Source organism: Pteronotus mesoamericanus, unplaced genomic scaffold (assembly GCF_021234165.1).
Source record: "Pteronotus mesoamericanus isolate MK-2021 breed Mesoamerican mustached bat unplaced genomic scaffold, CSHL_Meso_final contig_65, whole genome shotgun sequence".
Lineage (NCBI taxonomy): Eukaryota > Metazoa > Chordata > Mammalia > Chiroptera > Mormoopidae > Pteronotus > Pteronotus mesoamericanus.
The window spans coordinates 6,713,167-6,732,779 of NW_026555228.1; the positions used below are offsets into that span (position 1 = coordinate 6,713,167).

Here is a 19,613-nt window from a genome sequence, read left to right on the forward strand (position 1 = left end):
ATTTCTTCGGATTTTTTTCCCAACTACAGTTTATATTCAATAGTATTTTGTATTAGTTCAGTGTACATCATAGTTGTTAGACAATCACAGACTTTACAAAGTGTCCCCCTCCCCTAATATGTCAAGTGCCCACCTGGCACCATACACAGTTATTACAATATTATCGACTATATTCCCTGTGCTGGACTTTATGTCCCCGTGACTACTTTGTATCTCAGTCCCTTCACTTTTTTCACCCAACTCCTCAACTCTGCTCTCCTCTGGCAACCATCAGTCTGTTCTCTGTATCTGTGAGTCTGTTTCTGCTGTTTTTTTTGTTTATATTGTTCTTTCGATTCCACATAGCACTTTTAAATTAAATTTTTAACTGAAAAAAAGTCATTCAAAGTAACTCATTACCTTTCGACTACTTTTATTGTGGATGTTTTTGCTGACTTAGAGCAAAATTTTTTAGTTGGTTAAAATCCCCTCACAGTTGCATGGTGGCAAATATACCAACTCTTCCTTCTTTCCATCCTGTTTCTCTGTCTTCTTTCATTTTATTTTGGTAAAATATATATAACATAAAATTTATCATTTTAATAATTTTTAAGTTTACACATCAGTGGCATTAAGTACATTCATATTGTTGCACAATCATCACCCAAATAGGTTTCATCTTCCCAACATGAAACTCATACACATTATTGTCTAATAGTCAATAATTACTATTAATAGTCAATAGTCAATAGACAATAATGGGTATGAATTTCTCCTTCCTTTTTCTTTTCCTTCCTTCCTCCCTCCCTCCCTTTCTATCTTTTATTTACTAATTTTTGGAGGTGACAATTAGTATAGCACTATTTATAATGAGGATAAATTCAAAAGCACTCAATTTGAAGAAATGTGTGAATTTGAGCCCAGGTTCTTGTGTTTACTGAGTGATTTTGGGCAAATCACCTTGCAAGCTTCAGTTTTCTGATCTATAAAATGGGAATAAGGGTATTTATCTTTAATATATCATAGAACTATTGTAATTTTTGTAATGATGAAATGAAATAATGTGTCATATTCTTTGCAAAATGTTATACTTCCTAGTCAAAGAGTGACTGCACCATCAGCATGATTATTACTTATGTTCATAAGGGAGCCACAACGGTAGTGTTGAAATCTCGACCACTTACTTGATATTTATTGGACAGTTCTTCCTTTTCAGGAAACGCAATAATAAGCTTTCATTTAAATAGTGTTTCCCAGTTTTCAAACTGCCTTAGAAACACCTCATTTAGCTCTTCTTTATATAAGTAAGGTTGGTATCATTAGTTCTGATTCACAGATGAAAAAAATGGAGGCATTTAAGTCTCGTGGTTTTAAGTGTGGACACAGGGGCCACGGGGCCTCTGTTCAAACCCTAGCTCTGCCACTTGGTAGCTGTGTGACCTTGGGCAAGTTATGCAACCTCTTTGTGCCTTAGTTTCTACATCTGTAAGAGGAGGATGACAACAGTAGTACCTACTTCCTAGTATTGTTACGAGGAATTCAAAAAGTTAATTCTTGGAGAGTGTTAAGAGCTGTACTAGGCACTTAGTAAGTGCTATATAAGTTTTTGTTAAATAAAAAAAATAATAAATCAAGATAGCACGCTTAGGCAAAAATAGCTAATTATGGAAATGGGAGTAGAATGCAGGGCTCCCAGTCTCCACCCAGTCAGTGGTACCTCCCCCAACACCACCAGGATCAACCTCCTGGGCTACTGGACCCAATAAACTCCAAAGATGGGTCATGATTTCACCATGTATAAAGCCTCTCACCCAGGGTTATTTAAATATATAGTGCCGTTAAATCTTTATAATTAGACACAGTGATTCATATGACATAACGGTATTTGAGATTTAACAATTCTTATTTTGGAAAAAAAAAAGGAATGTGTTTCCTTGAGATAATTTAGAAATTCTATTTTTATCCCCAATCATTTTAAATACATTTAAAAACTGAAATTATCTGATATTCTATTTTCTATAGATATGTTTAATAAACTGACTGAATCTGGAGAAGAATGTACATAGTGGATGCTGTTGGTGGCCCTCCTGTATCCCTTGTACACCAGAGGTCACTAGCGGACCTGGGCTTCCTGTGTTTTTCTGACCCAGGGTGATGTCTGGCCAAGGGCCTGGTGATGTTTGGGCCATAGTTGGAATGCCACAGAATTAATACTTCAGGATAAAATCTCAGGCAAAAAAGCAATGGCTGTTGGTGGGCAAACACCCCAGTCTCCTCACCTTTTGGTGGCACAGTTCTGAAATCTTGCTCACCACACTCTCTCGTGGAGGTCCCCGGCAGGCCTCTGTTCAACTTGCCCAAAGTGGTATACTTCCTGTGCTTTCTGGAATCCCCTCCCAAAAAAACTACTTGCACCCAAATCCTATCTCTGTATCTGTTTGAGGATGAATGACAATTTACGAAGACAGTTTATGACTCCGAGGCTGTTACGCCTTCCACCCCAGAGCATGAGTGATTTCCCCCCATTCTCTGTGTATCTTCTGTGCTATGCGGTAGAGCAAATGCAGGCCATGTCTAACTACAATTTGGAAGTGGGATTTATAAACAGTCTTCAAACTTTTTGGCTCATAAATTGTTGAAAAGGTCTAACAAGTTATAAATATATGTTCTTTCCCTCCATAACATTCTTGAGGAATGGCCTAGGAACAACTTGTGCCAGGATGTTTGCACACCTACTGAAATTTAACTGGTGACTGCTTTCCTTTGTCATTTTAAACCTACCCACTGGCAACTGTAATATTTCATTCTGATTATACCCCTCCTGATGGCTGGCTCCCTATAAGATTAGCACCGGGCTTTGGAATTAGATCATCCAGCTGAAAACCGTTTGGGTCCAAGGTTCAATAATACTTGCCCAACTTCTTCTGCCAAAGCACCATCAGATGGCCAACAATTGCTTGCATCTCTCTTCCTATTTTATACCTCAGCTTCTGCATCCCTCATATCCCACAACTGTGCCTTCACTTTTTTTTTTTTTTTTAAGATTTCATTTAGCCCTGGCTGGTGTGGCTCAGTGGATTGAGCGCTGGCCTGTGAACCAAAACATCACTTGTTTGATTCCCAGTGCAGGGAACAGGCCTGGATTGCAGGCCAGGTCCCTGGTAGGGGCCGTGCGACAGGCAACCACACATTGATGTTTCTTTCCTTCTCTTTCTCCCTCCCTTCCCCTCTCTCTGAAAATAAATATAATCTTAAAAAAAAAATTCAAAGACGATGGTGGGGGGGATTGAAGATGGGGGTGGGTAGGGCAGGGGAGAGTAATGGGGGGAAATGGGGACAACTAATTGAACAATAAAAAAAATTTCAAAAAAATTAAAAAAATACATTCAACAATTAACATTTCCTAGATTTTGTTCTTGTTCTTTTTCTAGTATATATACTTGTGTACATATGTATGTATATACATACACACACACACACATACACACATATATGTTTGTTTTGTTTTGTTTTGCTAAACTCTGAAAAGTAAGGGGCAAGCACCCTGACTTTTTCCTATTTATTTCAGTATGCATTTGCTAAGAACAAGGGCACTCTTCTATGTAACACAAGTGCCATTATCACACCTAATGAAACTAGCAATAATTCCTTAATACCATCTAGTATGTAACCATAATCAAATTCCCCCCATTGTCCTAAAAATATATTTCATAGCTTTAAAAAAAAAAATTCCAGAATCAAATCAAAACATATGCATTGCATTTGGTTGTTATATGTCTCCCCCGCCTCAGTTTTATTGAGATATAATTGACATATAACATTGGGTAAGTTTAAGGTGTATAACATAATGATTTGATATAAGCATACATTGCAAAAAATATTGCTTGTAATATCTTTAATCTTTTTAAGGGTACAACAGTAGCTCCCTTACATTCTTCTAAAAAAAAATGAATACAAGCGACTTATTTTGTAGAATATGCCAGATTTAGATTTGTCTGATTGTTTCCTCATAGTTGGATTCAAGTTTTAGAAAATGGGGCAAGAATACTGCATAGGCAATGTCATGTTCTGCCCATTGCATTGCATCAGGAGGCACATGATCTCAGGTTATCCCACTGTTGTTGATGCCCAATTTGATCAGGGCATTTACATTATGAATTTCGCAGGTGTTGGCCCTTTTACCTTCATGGGAACCTTTCTCCATAAAAAATATTAAGAATTATATTGTATAATTGTTTGGCATAGGGACTAATATAATTCAAGATGGATTATACTCATTTTTTCTTCTGATTTTAAAAGAAATTAAAACATTTTCCCAATCCTCTAAAGATATCATGGGCCCCAGATTTTGTGCCTACTTTGGCTAATGGACAAGTTCACCCTGGGTCTGACCACTTGATTAAAGGGATAACCTCCAGATTTCCCCATCATAAAGGTCCATTTTCCCTTTCGCAATTAGATAAAAATCTGTAGGGAGACTCTTGCGACTATATGAATATTGTGTTTCCTAAAACCTCTCCCTCGCTAGCTTCATCCATTTTGTCTGAATCAGTTATTACATTTCAAGTTGCGAAAATTATCTCCTGTTCAGGGATGAGAATATTGAGGTGCAAGGAGTCTGTGATTTGTTCGAGACCAAAAGGTTAGTTGGTAGAATTACCATTAAGAATCAGATCTCTCTGCTCCCAAGACCCAGAGGAAACTGGACTATTTTAAAAGCAGTGAAACAAAGCATTGGAGTTATCTGGCCTGGAGGGAAGAACAGGGAAGGATGACTGTAATCTGTTACACACTTAAAGATAACGGGTGCACAGGCGCCCAGACCAGCCAGCTCTGCATTTGGAGAGTAATGGTGCAAAGGGAGATAAGATTCCATTGGTCTGAGTACTCATTTTACAAACCAGCATATAATTGCCTCACATTTCTTCAGAAAAGTTCTTGCTGGTATTCTCAGGAGGAAATAAAGCCAATGTTTAACAGTCTTGTCAAATGTTATTAGGTATGAGAATTCTAATGTAAATGCTGACGATGTGTCAATTACCCTAGAGACCATTTAATTCGTTTAGTTTTCTTTTCACTTCAGTCCTCTCTAGGTAGTGTGCCTTAGGATTATAATGGGGGTTAAAAAATACGGTTGTTCGACAACTCCTACTGACCTCCCAAGGTGATTATGGACAAATAGGGGCTGAAAAGCTGGATCCTTAAAAATAAACAAACTGCTCATATCTGAATAAAAAATATACCTTTCTGTGGGCAAAGTTTTCCTTCCAACTGTGGGCGTAGGAGCCAACTACTTATACTTGCCAAGAATAGCTTTCACACATTAATCTTGTGACAGAGAACATTTCTGACCTTTTCAATGTTTGCAATTAAAAAATGAAGCACAGATGTTTTCCGAAGTGAGAAGCAATTGTCTCGAGCCCCATATTACCAGAGGAGTGAACTTGTCACTCTAGGGAAGAATGATGCTTTCTAAGTATGTAAAAGTGGATCTGTTCTCTCATTTATGAGGACTTGTAAATAAGAGACATCTGCAAGTCCATATTATTGATCAATTAATTGGAAAGTATTTGCTAAGCCCCTACTTTGAAATAAATGGTATGTAGGACAACGGACCTGGAATGTTTTTTAGAGATACAGAAACAAGGGAAGAGGAGAAGATAAAAGCTTCCATCTTCAGGAAACTTATGAAAAAGTCAGGTAGAAAAGACAGACCCATGGAAAGCTAGAAAACAATTCAAGATAGTGCGTAGTAAGCATAAAATGAGGAGTCAATAATCCTGTCATAAAATTAAACAGGTTAGGAGAAAAAATGGGAGTAATTGAGGTCTAGACTGGCCAGCAAAAGCTTCATCAACATGATACTTAAAAGCTGGAATTTAGAAGGGTAGGATTCAGATGAATAGAGACTCGGATTGGGCATGAAGAAAGGAAGGAGACAGAAAAGCGATGGAGAATTTAGGATCAAGAGATAGACTAAGACTAATCTATTGACTATCTCTTAAGTATAATTGAAAGTTGACAGCTCATTCTTTCAGATGGCTTGCAAATGGGGGATGATCTATGCAAACTGATACTGGAAATGTATCTGATGATAACTTTAAGTGACCACCATGACTAATTGTTCTAGATAAGGCTCTTTTGTTGGTAAAGAACAGAAGCCACTCACACTAATTCAAGTGAAAAGGAGATGGAAGACTTATTAAGTTTATAACAGGAGGCCTCTTGTACATTCAAAAGTGGTTCATGGGCCAGGAACCAAGAACACTCTGTATGACTTAGGGCCACATCATCTCAGCTTCTTTGTTTTCTGCCTCATTCTTTCTCTTTCTTTCAATCTACCCGATCTGCTTATCTATCTTGCTCATGGTTAAAATGTGGCTGCCCTAATACATTCCTTGACACCAAAATTTTGGTTTTTCTTACATCTATCATTGACCGACTACATCCTCTCTATTTTCCAATTTAAATGCTTAAGAGTAAGAGACAGTCTTTAGTAGCTAGCTAGGTAGTTTGTTGGCTGGTTTAGATTGAATATCTACTCCAGTCCAACCAGCCATCACTCTTAAATGAGAATTACCCAGTGGTGTCTCCCTGCATTGGGAGCTCTGAGTAGAGCAGTCTAAACTGGAAGAACAAATACATTGATGATATGTTTCATGCTCTATAGAACCATTAGACTTCTATGGAACATTTGGTTTGTCCCATACACATTTGGGAAGCATCTGATCTGTTTATCTGCCTGTAGGAAAAATTTACCCAAAGCTTTCTTCTGAAAGAGCTATGGTACCCTGAAAAGACTTGGTCATAAATTGAATGTTGACCCCACCACTTCTGAAACTGAGCTTCAATTTGTCACCTGTAGAATGGGGAAAATAGCACCTACCTGTTGGAGTTGTCTGGAACATACATGAGATAATGTATATGCTATTCTCTGTTTGGTGCAAGGCAAGAGCTTACTAAATGAGATTTCTTTAACTTCTTTGATACTTTATGAATATTCCACAACAGAAAATTATTTGCAATGCATTTAAACTTATTTTTAATTACACAAGTAATATATGAATTTGTCTAAATATTTAAAAGTATGTCATAGACATTATATTATTTCACTAATAACTATTTTAGGGTTGGTTTTTTTTCAAACTAAAGCACAGTTAGTGTCTTTTGCATTCTGTCCAAGAAATCTTTGCCTATAGGGTAGGTTATTAATAAATAAAGTCTTTTTAAAACACAATCACAATGCCATTCTCACACCCAATACATTAAAAATAATTCCTTTGGCCCTGGCCATGTGGCTCAGTTGGTTGGAGCATCATCCCATATACCAAAAGGTTGTGGGTTCGATCTGCAGTCACGGCATGTATGGGAGGCAACGAGTTGGTGTTTCTCTTACAACAATGTTTCTCTCTCTCTCTCTCTCTTTCTCAAAAGCAATGAAAAAGTGTCCTCAGGGGAGGATTAAAAAAATAAAAAGTAAAAATAATTCCTTGATATCAACAGTATGCAATCTATGTTTGATTTTCCTCAATGGTCTCAGAAATAGGTTGTTTCGTTTGAATCAAAATCCAAAATAGATACATTACACTTGATTGATGTCTTACACATCTCAATCTGTCTGTAATCATTCTCCCTGATTTTTTATGCTATATATTTATTGGAAAAATGGGGTCATTATACCTGTAGAATTTTCCAGTTCAGGATTTATATCTTCATGGCACCATTTAACAGGTTCTTCTACCCCCACTTTTCTTGAAAACTGATACATAGACCTAGAGGCTTAATTAGGTTTAGATTCAAATTATTCTTTTTGAAAAACTATAAAAATGATTTTATACAGTCTTTTATACTTTAAAGGATGTACTTTGACATAGCAGCTCAGTAGGTCTCATGGCATTTTGCACTTAGGAATACAAGATTCCCAACACAGAAGGTAAGCCATTCACTCTAATTCTGACTCATGTATGAGTGAGTCACCTTCACTTGGAGAGCTAGTGGTGCCGATGACTGCTCTCTGCCAGAAAATGCAGATAGAAGTTATCATTATCACTTTATCTTTAATTAATTTATTAGGGATATCTTTAGTCATATAGGTATGTCTTCGGGTAAAGATATTTGCATACCTTTAATAAAGATACCAATTCCTTGCCTACATTCTGAACTAGGAATAAAAGTGTTTGAAATAACTAGGGACTAGAGAAAGTGCTGGAAAGTTCAAAGAAATTTCTATTTTCTTCAATTGTTTAAAATGAATGAATACAAATATGGGTGGAAAGCAAACCCAGGCGCACTGAAGTAGATCTCTAGTGTTGTTCTGGAGTACTGGGGATGCCCAGCAAATGCTAGTCCTCTCTTCCTTACCTGAGCTGGGGACAGAGAGCTAGATAAAGAAATCAGAAAGAGAACAATAAAAAATGATTGGTCTGTGTCTGATAAAGCTATTGGAGAATGTGACTTAGGTCCTCAGCAATAATGATCTTGCAGGCACTCTGATTTCCTATTTTAGGAGTGCCATTCTCGTAGTCAGGGACAGTTAGACAACCATAGGCCTCTCTGAGCCCAATGAACATGTCAGATTCTTTTCCTCAAACTCACCACTTAATAAATCACCCCCCTGCCCTGGAGGGAGGAGGAAAGCGAGTGAGGAGTCAGGGTGCAGCCAATAATGGTAACTCAATGGAGGCTTAATCAACATAGAAACAAGCAGAAATAAGTGTTCCTCCTTCATTGAAGTCCGTGCTATAAAAGAGTATCATAGGTAAAATCCAGTTTCAACACACCATTTCCAGCAATGTACACCCTTGCACTTAGTTGGTCCCAACTTATATCAACTTCCACACTATGGCAGCTCATGTTCAATTGAACAAATGTTTGTGGAGTGTGTACAAATCACAATGCTGGCAGATGCCAACATGGAAAAGACACGCTCCTCGCTGACCAGGACCTCATCGTGTAGTGGGTTCTCAGACAAGTGCACACAAAACAGGTGTGCAGCCCACACTGCAGGGCATTGTGTGAGGAGCAGGGGCACACATGGAAATGCTCAACTCAGACTTCCCTTGAAGAAATGACTTGCTGTCCAGCTGCAGGGACTGTGGTTACCTGACAACCTCCAGCTGTCACCTCCTTCAGCCTCTACTTCATCTTTCAAGATATGGTCATGCTCTTCTTGGGCAATTCCTGCCCAGTGACTGAATCAGGTTCTAACTGAGGTCACACTCTTTTTGGGTGGCCCTAACTGTCAGCTAAGCAAGGTGATGACAGAAGGGGCTGACCATGTCTTCCCAAGACAGGACTCCTCCATTGGGCAACCTTTGCTCGCAAGCTTCCCACTGAGCTCAGGTAGGGTGACCAGCAGTTTCAGTACGCGAGGAGTCAGAGATTTCCCAGCATAGAAGACTTTCAGTGCAAAAACTGGGGAATTTTCAGGCAAGCTAAGGTGATTGGTTACATTAACTGGTGTAAACTTTATCACATCGGCATCAGGGTCTGATACCTCCCTTTGCCCAATCCTGCTTCCTTCCCTTTCCCCGTTCATAGGTATTACTCCCCAATAAACTGTTTATCCTCCTGATTTCATCTCAGTGTCTGCTTCCCGGAACACTTGATCCAAGACAAGGGCACATGTAGCACAGGAACCAAGAAAGACCTAAATAAGAGAAGATGAGGCTGAAAGAAAATGGGACTGGAGAAAAATTATTTTGATAATTACAGGAATGCTCCTGTGTACAAATTTTTCAGCAGAGTATTCATTCTATATATTTTGAAAAAGAGAAAAGGCATATATGTAAATACTCAATGACTTAAGTTTCCCTACATAGCATCTGAATACTCAAAATGAAGGCTTTGCCAAAACAAAAAACAAAAAAAAACAGCCTACCTTCCTGTCCCTGTGCCCTTCTTAAAACATGATTTATTATTAATTCCTATGATTTAATAAGAGAAATGAAAGGAGCTTCGTCATTACTCAGAATTAATCTTAAAATCTAGAGAGAATAGGGACGGAATGTTACTGCTGGAGAAAGGGGAAGGTATCATTCACAGGCAGGACTAGAATAAGGTGAGTGAGGGATGTGGGGTACAACATTTACGTGGCCAACCACTGTCAGGGTTGTGTACAGAGCTGGCACCGGCACGAAGCTGAGAGTGAATAACTCCTTAACTATTGCACCCAGGTGCCTAGATCGCCTCACCCAATTCCAAGTCCTGCTATCCATAGTAATATTAGGCAATTTACGCAGAACATTTGCTCGTTCCTGTCCCAGGTACAAAGCCATTGTCCGGCCAATGGATATCCAAGCCTCTCATGCCCTGATGAAGATCTGCCTCAAAGCTGCATTGATCTGGATCATCTCCATGCTGCTGGCCATCCCAGAAGCTGTGTTTTCGGATCTACACCCTTTTCATGAGGAAAGCACCAATCAGACCTTCATTAGCTGTGCACCATACCCACACTCTAATGAGCTGCACCCCAAAATCCACTCCACGGCTTCCTTTCTGATCTTCTACATCATCCCACTGTCGATCATTTCTGTCTACTACTACTTTATTGCCAAAAATCTGATCCAGAGTGCTTACAATCTGCCTGTGGAAGGGAATATACATGTCAAGAAGCAGGTGGGTGCTTAGGATTGATTAATTTCCTCCTTGGGGATTTGATCCCTTGCATTTCTTTTGAACCCCACTGACAGGTGTGGTATTTGGGTGATCACATCACCTGATTCTACAATTAGAGGAGGTGAGGGATCTGCTTCCAGATGGTAAATGGAAGTTCCTAGCTACAGACGACCAGGAATTCAGGCGCTCTGTATAAACTCATTCTCTTATTAAAGATCTAAGCTAGGGAAGTGTTGAGAACCTGAAGGATTTAGAGTATGGGTTTCTTTTTGAGAAATATCTGAAAAAGTATTGTTTTGTTATTGTTGTTTTAAAAAAATAAAATGTTGAGGCTCAGAGGGATGTGACTTCTTTAAATTCGAATCACGTGGTTTGGATAGGAAGAGGATTTCCACATGGGGAAAAAGCAGAGGGGGCAGGAAAATGAGAGTGGTTGAAGAAAAAGAAGTAGCTTGATTAGGACTGGCTGCCACTGATTTACTTTCAAATCCAGGTTTTATGATTTACCTTCCCTGAGCCTCGATTCCCTTATCCACAATATAGACTAATAACCCCTAGGTTGTAAAGCTGTTAGAAGACTGCAAAAGAGAGCATATGTACACCCCAGACTGCCCAAAAAGCAGGATGCCCTTCCTCTGTGTAGGACGCCCTTGCCCATCCATGTAACCCCCTGTAATTTCATCCTTGAGGGAAGACCAGTAGAAACCAGAGGCTCTGGCTTCCTCCTTTTTGTCAGATCTTTCCTTCCACTCCAAATGTAGATTATGTATTAATGATGGAGAAACAGAAAGATTCCCCATCCATTTCAATGTACAGCGGACTCAGTCGGAAGCTTCACCCTTCAGAGTTCTTTTTTTCTGGGGGTGGGGGAGATCTTAATTGTAAGGAGAGAATGGCAGATCTCAATGAAACTCTCCTCCCACTTGAAAGACCTCTCAATAGTGAATGTACATCGCATCCCAAATTCTTTAATGAGAAAGGTACTTCCCCTTGCAGTAAGGGCCTTCCTGAATAGTATAGTCCAGAAATAACTTGAGGCTAAAAAATAATCATAATAAATAATAATAATAATAATAGCTAATTATCTTGGTTTGTCCATTGAGAACGAACAAAGTTGACATTTTTGAGCATCAGAGGGAATAAGAGATTTTTAGCTGGGGAGAAAGACATGAAGTCACATGGCTGATAAACTGTACCAATGCCCTCCTGAGAAAAAAGAGAGCACTTACTAGAATTTCGGCGTGCAGTCCATCCAAGCGTGTAATCAACTTTGCTTAAAGATCTGTTCTTAGTGGCATGGTCTAATTGTATTCTGCCTCATGCATTTCTGCTTTCTGGCTTTTCCATTTCTGTGTTTTGGACTTTTTCCCTTTTTCTATCTGCTTCTGATGCTTTTCTCTCATTTATCTGATTCTCTCTGGCCCCCTTTCTCCTATTGAACTCTTTTTCCATGGCTTTACGAGCTTTTCCCTTTCCCTAATTCTTTTTCCTGGTCTTTCTCTGTCTGAACCTTTGTCTCTCGGTGGCAATCCTTCCACACTGTCCCTTGGTCCCTCTATCCTCTCTGTGTGTAACTCTCTCCTCAGATCGAATCCCGGAAGCGCCTCGCCAAGACAGTGCTGGTGTTCGTGGGCCTCTTTGCCTTCTGCTGGCTTCCTAACCATGTCATCTACCTGTACCGCTCCTACCACTACTCCAAGGTGGACACTTCCATGCTCCACTTCGTCACCAGTATCTGCGCCCGCCTCCTGGCCTTCACCAACTCCTGTGTCAACCCTTTTGCCCTCTACCTACTGAGCAAGAGTTTCAGGAAGCAATTCAACACCCAGCTCCTCTGTTGCCGCCCTGGCCTGTTGACCCGGTCTCACAGCACTGGCAGAAGTACCACCTGCATGACCTCCTTCAAGAGTACCAACCCTTCCGCGGCCACTTTCAGCCTTATCAATGGCAACATCTGTCATGAGGGGTACGTCTAGGCTGACCCTTGATCCTGGCCCCCGGTACTCCTGGTTTTGCTTTGTGGCTGGTAATAAACCCTCACATCTGTCAGTGTCTCTGTACCCTCTAAAGACCCTTTGTAAGGCCCAGGAGTGGTATCCATGGGTTGGCGAGAAGACTAAAAGGATCGCTATTAAGTTTGCAAGGTCCACCAAGACTTACCTTTTCCACTTTGACCTGTGAATACTGCTCCTGATGTAGAGCGAATTTTTTTTTTTAAGAAAAGGGACCAAATAGAACATAATTATTTTAAGCAGCAAGTCCTGATACACAGGTGTGGCCAATTAAGTCATAGACACTATATGAAGAACCAAACTTATATAGCAGATGAAATTATATGTTGAATGTCCACGTTGTGAAAGACTGCACCTTGTCATTTCTTGAGCAAGGGCTGGTTCTTTTAAAAAATGTGATTTGAGTCATATTTAAGGAATATTTATAATCACAAAGTAAGAAACTTTTTGACACAACATGAAAAGCCAAACCTATGAAAGAGTTTCATATATGAAGGACAGTCCCCAAATTAATAACACCAGGAGCCAATTTAAGACAAATGCAAGTGTTGGACATTACTGAGGACATAGAAGAAACACTCAAGATATCATTTGAAGGCAAAAACACAACCAAACACATAGACACATATGTAAAGATCCATGTGCGGCTGTGGAGTAATATCTCACATTCTGAATTCTAACTTAATAGAAGTTCTTTCTGATGTTCCCTGGCTGTAATCAGTTCCACCATAGGAGAAAAGAATCCCTTTTGCGGGGAGGGGAATCGATCATGTTATCAATTCATCAAACATTGTAAGTGCATAAAGTATAACGTTCATTTTTGGTAGACAAGATTTTCAGTCAAATGTACTTACTTGGATTTGGATGTCCATGTCCGCAACATTGAGGCAGTAGTTTCCAAGGAGAAAAGAAAAAGGATCACATCTGGGTGAAAAGAAAACATGTTACATTTAATGAGTACCTCACCTAAAGTTAGTGGGAGGAAATGAATACAATTTCAGTGATATGTATTTCTATCTAAATATGTATAACAGTTATGGGGAGCTTAGCTTTAAAAACTGATTAAAAACAGCTACAGATATATTAAGTTTCTACTTAAGAAGAGTATTTACAAAGCAACCCATGTGCAGAAAGATGCTGGACTTAGATCTTCTTCCAAGTAAAAGGATTTGACAATCTTACTTTAGAAACCTGAATCAAGTTTTTTATTGTTTTTTTCCTCTCAAGTACAGGCCAGTTTAATAGATTGCAAACATGTTAACCCATTTTGAATAAATGCAAATTCTGTAAATATGCCCTAATGTGCATACCTTAATCCTAAAACCATTATGGTTCTGGTATTCTCTATCCAAGTGAGACAGAACAATCAGCTCTCTTTTCCACATGACACATATTAAAAGACTTTTGTCTCTTGATTCAAAGAAACACTCAGTGTCTGCAGAACTTTAGAAGTTAGGACCAAGACAGTTGTAAAGGTTTGAGTTTACAGTTGTATTAGCTGGAGTGAAACTGCTTCACTTCTGTTTGCTGCATGCACTTATATACTGGACACACCTGTTTTCTTGGTAGTCCACAATTACACTAGACAATTTCAAAAGCAAGACAAATAGTGTAGCTGAAAGAACCAAGATTTTTAGCTTGACCTTCAAACTCTGGCTCTAACTAAATGACCTTGGCTATCAACATCCCTCCTCTAGACTCATATTTTTCATCTCTAGAATGAGAAGACAGTGCTAAAGTCTCTTCTATTGCTAACATCCTCTTAGTCTCATCATTGTTTCTAGTTCTATGTCTAAAGCATATACTCCTGGCCAGTATAGCTCAGTTGGTTGGAGTGTTGTCCCATAAACCGGAAGGTCGCGAGTTTGATTCCCAGTCAGGGTGCATTCCTGGGTTGTAGGTTGGGTCCCCAGTCAGGGTGCACGCAAGAGGCAACTGATCAATGTTTCTCTCCCATCAATGTTCCTCTCCTTTTCTTCCCCTCTCTTTAAAATCAATGAGCATGTCTTTGGGTGAGGACTAACTGACTGACTAACTAACTCACTCACTAACTAAAGCAAGCAAGCATTTATGGAGCCCACTTACTCACGGTTGCCCCACTTCTGTAACCCTTACAAATCACTCAACCACCATTCCACATTCACATCTACCTGGAGTGGAAGGAGACAGACTGTCCCATAACTTCCAGGGACTCCTTGGAATGATTTGTATGAATGATGTCCCATTAGTGTGTTATGTTTTCAAATTAGAGCTGAAAGAGGCAAAAGAAAACACATTGCTCAATCTCCTTATTATACAAAGAGTACTCTTCCTATTAACCCTTCTTCAACCTCCATGCACCTGTTTTGAACCACTGCTCCACAATTTTACCCTTGGCTTTCTTTACAACTCTTGAGTGTAAGTGATTTCATTTCTAGTTAGTTGTTAAGGTATATAGCATTCTGGGTACCTAGCATAACTTGTTAAAGCATCTCTGATCTACCTTCTTCCAAAAACATATGGGGAGTAGGACTCATCTTAATGTCTCCTTCAGTTACCATCATAACATGGTACCTTCTGGCCAAACACTGAAGATACTGAAGTCTAGGTATAACCATGTGTTTGTAGGCAAACCCTACAACCTCTGGGACTCTTATGTGAAAGGGTTGGAGGAGGTATTTGCCAGCAGGTGACCTAGGACTGATAAAACTATTGTGTGCATCAACGGATGGATTGGCTCAAAGCTAACTGGGGTGGACTTAACTGGGCCCTTCTCTAAGGAAGTCAAATTTTTATTTTACTTCAAGAACCTAAAATCACAGAGAGACCCACACTCTGATGTGGTACCACCTCTCTTCTAAGGTGGAGTGTGGCAGAGGCTTAGAACTAAGACATTTCACGCCTGGCTTCCAAAGATAATCATGTTTAGCACTTATTTCTTTGGCGAGGAAAAAAAAATCAATTTTTGCTCTGGAAAACCATCTGTGTTTATTCAATTGACAGACACTACCTTTCAATCTATCTTAAATTGAGCCTCCCCGAGGCAGGCAGCTCAATAGTGATAGATTAAGCAATAAACAAAGCAGCCTTCCCACCAATGGCTGCTGCTGGCAGGGAAGGTGCAGCGGCTGGTAGGAGCAATATTCCACAGCAAGTCGATCCTCCCAGCTCCGTGAAGACAAGGCCCCTCCCTGTTGTTGATTTGATGATTCCTATAAATGGGGATGGCTAAACCATGTTGTCCTGGCTGTGCTTACTCCCCGACTGAACCTGGCCTTCTGCCTCATTAACAAGTCCGGGATTTCCTGCTTTGTCCTATAAACAATTTGGTTTCATCTTGAAGGATGGAGAACCTTTAGGTAAATAAACAGTTTAGAGGCTACTCACATGAAGCAAGCTCAGCTTATTATGAAAATGCATATTGAACAAAAATAACTGAACTTGTGTATAGGTCATGGGCACACTTAAGTGATAAAATCTTTGTTTATGCCAAAACTAGCAGTCAGTTATTGGTTTCAAAGTCTATCCGTGCACTAAATGGCTTCTGTAATAGAGATTAGCTTTGTTTGGGGACTACATGGTGAATGACATCCTCAATCTGTGGATTAAAAAGTAGCTAAGTCACTTTTTCCAGAAGCCAGATAGGGATGATCACCCTGAGAACCTGACTATATGAGAGAGGAATGAATAGTATGCACTTGTGTGGCGATGAATGCAAACTTTCTTGTTTTTTGGATCCTTCACATCTACACCAGGAGGTACTTACCATTAGAGAGTAGCTTAGAATTAACCCTGGGTTCCTGGGAAAAATGGATCACATTTTGCACATTTGTCTATTGTTTGGCTAAATTTTCATGAAATGGATTAACAGCTGACAGCAACATTATTCACTCTCCTGGGACCAGGCTTTGTGTGAGCTATTCAATGAAGCCACGCCCTAACAACCTCTACTTTATTCTGGATCGGATGGTCATTCCTCTCAGCTCTCACCTGGATATGTTCCTGTGGCTATATTCCAGCTGAATATATAGAGAGCAACCAACAAATAGCACGGTGAGAACAGACTTTTCTCTTGTGAAGCTTCATTTTTAAAAATGCAGTCCGTGGAATTTATCTAAATTTTTAAAAGTTTACGAGCCCCTGGGTTATAATATTACATGTGCACAATTAAGTTTAAAAATACTTTGCATTTACCTAGAGTTCATGGTCTACAAACACTTTTTTATACTCATTGTTTCATCTAATCCAAGCCTTCCCTGCTAACCAAAGAGCTGCTTTACGTCATTGACCATGGAATTTTGCAAATGACATTTACTAGTGACATTATTATTAGATTAAAAGGCCCATGAAACTATGAGGCTGAAACATGTGAAACTGAAGACACTGGACTATATTTGCCTACAAAATGTGATTTCATGAGGTTCAACTCAACCCGATTGCATTCATTCTCATGGCTCTTTATGTGTTACTGCAGAACAGAACTGATCATGGCTTTCCCAGTTACAGGATAATCTGTCATCCCCAAAGCAAATCTGTTTAACTTGGCACAAAGGAATGATCAGAGTCATTGTTGGTTGCCCTAGGAGAGGCACATTAGTGGGAAGAGCATTCTGCATCACAATGAAGTGGAAGGCTAAGATAAGGCAGGCAGGAACCTGGGGAGCAAAAACACAAGCTACAAAACGGGTCGCATTTGTCTGAAACCTCAATGGAGTTTTTTGGCTCTAGAAGTCCTAGAAAAAAGGGGCTCCACTTCATCAAGCACTAGTAACATGCCAAGCACAGTGTGCACCCAGCTATTTATCCTCATGAGTACCTTAAAGAGTGTGCAGATGATGAAGCTGAGGCTCAGGGAGGTTACTTCCTGATCCCAACGTCACATGGCACAGTTGCACGGCAGAGCATTACTGTGGACCTGGATCTCTCTTAAATCCATTCTGCTACTCAGCATTGCTTCCCAAAATTAGGCCATGTGAGAAATTACATTCACAATACCTAACAGTCCTGTTCCCTGCTCTAGACTTTGTCCTAAGGTCTGAACTAGTGATAAAGTCAAAGAATATACACAAAGGGCATCAAAGATGTTTCTAAGCACCAAAGTCAAGGACTCACTGCAGGCAGAGACTGAAATGAGGCACAAATAGGTGGGAAAGGAAATCCCTTGGCTCCAGAAATACAATTCAATTGCAAATGGCAGCTCTGGGATGAATTCCACGCTGCTGGTTGTGACTAATCGAAGGTGAAAAAACACCTTGTGCCGAGAGAGGGCCCAAGTGAGAACAGTCAATCCATAAACCCTTCTTCGAATGAGGATTAGTTGGAGAAAAGGGTTCAGGAAGAAATGCAAACACCCACTCCCCTTCTTCCCCTCACAAAGAGTAACATATGACAATGGATGATTTCCCAGAGCCTGGAGACCCAGGCTACTGAAAAGCCTCTAACAGATCATCTCTCCTGGGCTAGGGGATCACCAAGTCCAGAGCTCAGGTTGGAGTGCCTAGCCCAAAGTGCCCTATCGCAGACTCAGACACCACCACTCTCTACCCTCTCTATGCTCACATTCTAGAAGATTATTTTCCTTGTTTTCCCCACTTAAAGTTTATTCCCAGAGCCATATAATGACATGGAAGGACTCACATAATTTTATGGTCTTTTTAAAGGGTCATTTAAATAGACAGTAAAACTTCACACATTCAACACCTCATTAATTCCCAGACAAGCCTGAAAATTTTGGTATAACTAAAAATTTCAGTGTTCAAGGTATATTATATAATTTGGGCCTGTTGCGAATCCAAATGTTTTCATTACTTTGCTTCAGTTTTAGCTATTGCTATTGATACATCCATATTGATCATGTACAACATTAAGAAAGTAAAGCTGTTTTTCTTTAAAAAAATTATTTTAAAAAGTTTTTTTTCCCCTGGAACCTAGATAAACTGATTCAAACATGGCCATTCTTGCATCCAAGCAGCAGGGGTGTGGGTAATAGAATTTGTTGAAATGATCAATTCATTGAGTTGTAAAAATAGATGGCACAGACTTGATTAATGGTATGTTCTGTTTTGTTTTAAATATTAGACCCATATTTTGTAAGTTATCATTGTACTTGTTACTGTTAACTGTAAATATTTATTGTATTAAAAATGTGCTCTGTGTTAAATAACTCAGAACAAGTTCCAGGTGTGGTACTTAGTATAAATAATGTCATAGTCTGGCTTTGTCTAGACTCCTTAACTAGTGAATAATCTATAAGAAATTCACAATATTAATATGAATGATTCAGGTCCTTTCAAAAGTGCAAACTTAACTGTGTGATCATCTAAAATTCTGTCTATGAAGTGTGCTCCTTTATTGTATTCTTATTTTTCAAGAAATGTTTCCAAAGCTTCTATCATATTGTACATGGTTTGTATGACATTAAGTCAAATCCAGTGTAGTAAGCTGAATATTCAAGTCATAGAAGATAAGAAATATGTTTTATTTCTTAATGTACTAAAGCATTATCTATTACATGGACAAATGCCTGTATTCAGTGTTCAATAAAGATATATCTGTTGCATGAATGTAGTCTGTGGTCATATGCACTACAGTTCCTTGGTTCTGGAACCATCTACATCAGAATCACCCAGAATGCTTATTGCAAAATGCAGATTTCCCCATTCTTTATTGCCTTAGAATACCTGGGAGTGTGGCCTGAAAAATCTGCATTTTAAGCCTTGACCTGTGTGGGTGTGGTTTAGTTGGTAGGAGCATTGTCCCATAAACTGAAAGGCCATGGGTTAGTTTCCAGTCAGGGCACATTCCTAGGTTGTGGGTTTGGTCCTAGGTTGGGGCGCATAAGACAGACAACGGATGAATGTTTCTCTCTCACATCGGTGTTCCTCTCTCTTTCTTTCCCTCCTTTCCCCTCTAAGCATGTCCTCAGGTAAGGACTTTTTAAATATCTGCATTTTAAAACAAGCACCCCAGGTGATTCCTCAGAACACTAGAGTTTTTTTTCATCAAACTTTTAAAATACGTATTTAT

General features: G+C 39.4%; 1 protein-coding gene across 1 annotated transcript in view; it reads left to right on the forward strand.

Annotated features, from left to right (window-relative positions):
* The window catches only part of GRPR (gastrin releasing peptide receptor), a 29,128-nt gene extending 16,556 nt beyond the window's left edge, over positions 1-12,572 (forward strand). The window contains exons 2-3 of the mRNA XM_054581193.1: positions 10,245-10,596; positions 12,183-12,572. Coding sequence (XP_054437168.1) covers positions 10,245-10,596; positions 12,183-12,572 — 742 coding nt within the window. The remainder of the gene's footprint in view (positions 1-10,244; positions 10,597-12,182) is intronic.
* The last annotated feature ends 7,041 nt before the right edge of the window (positions 12,573-19,613 follow it).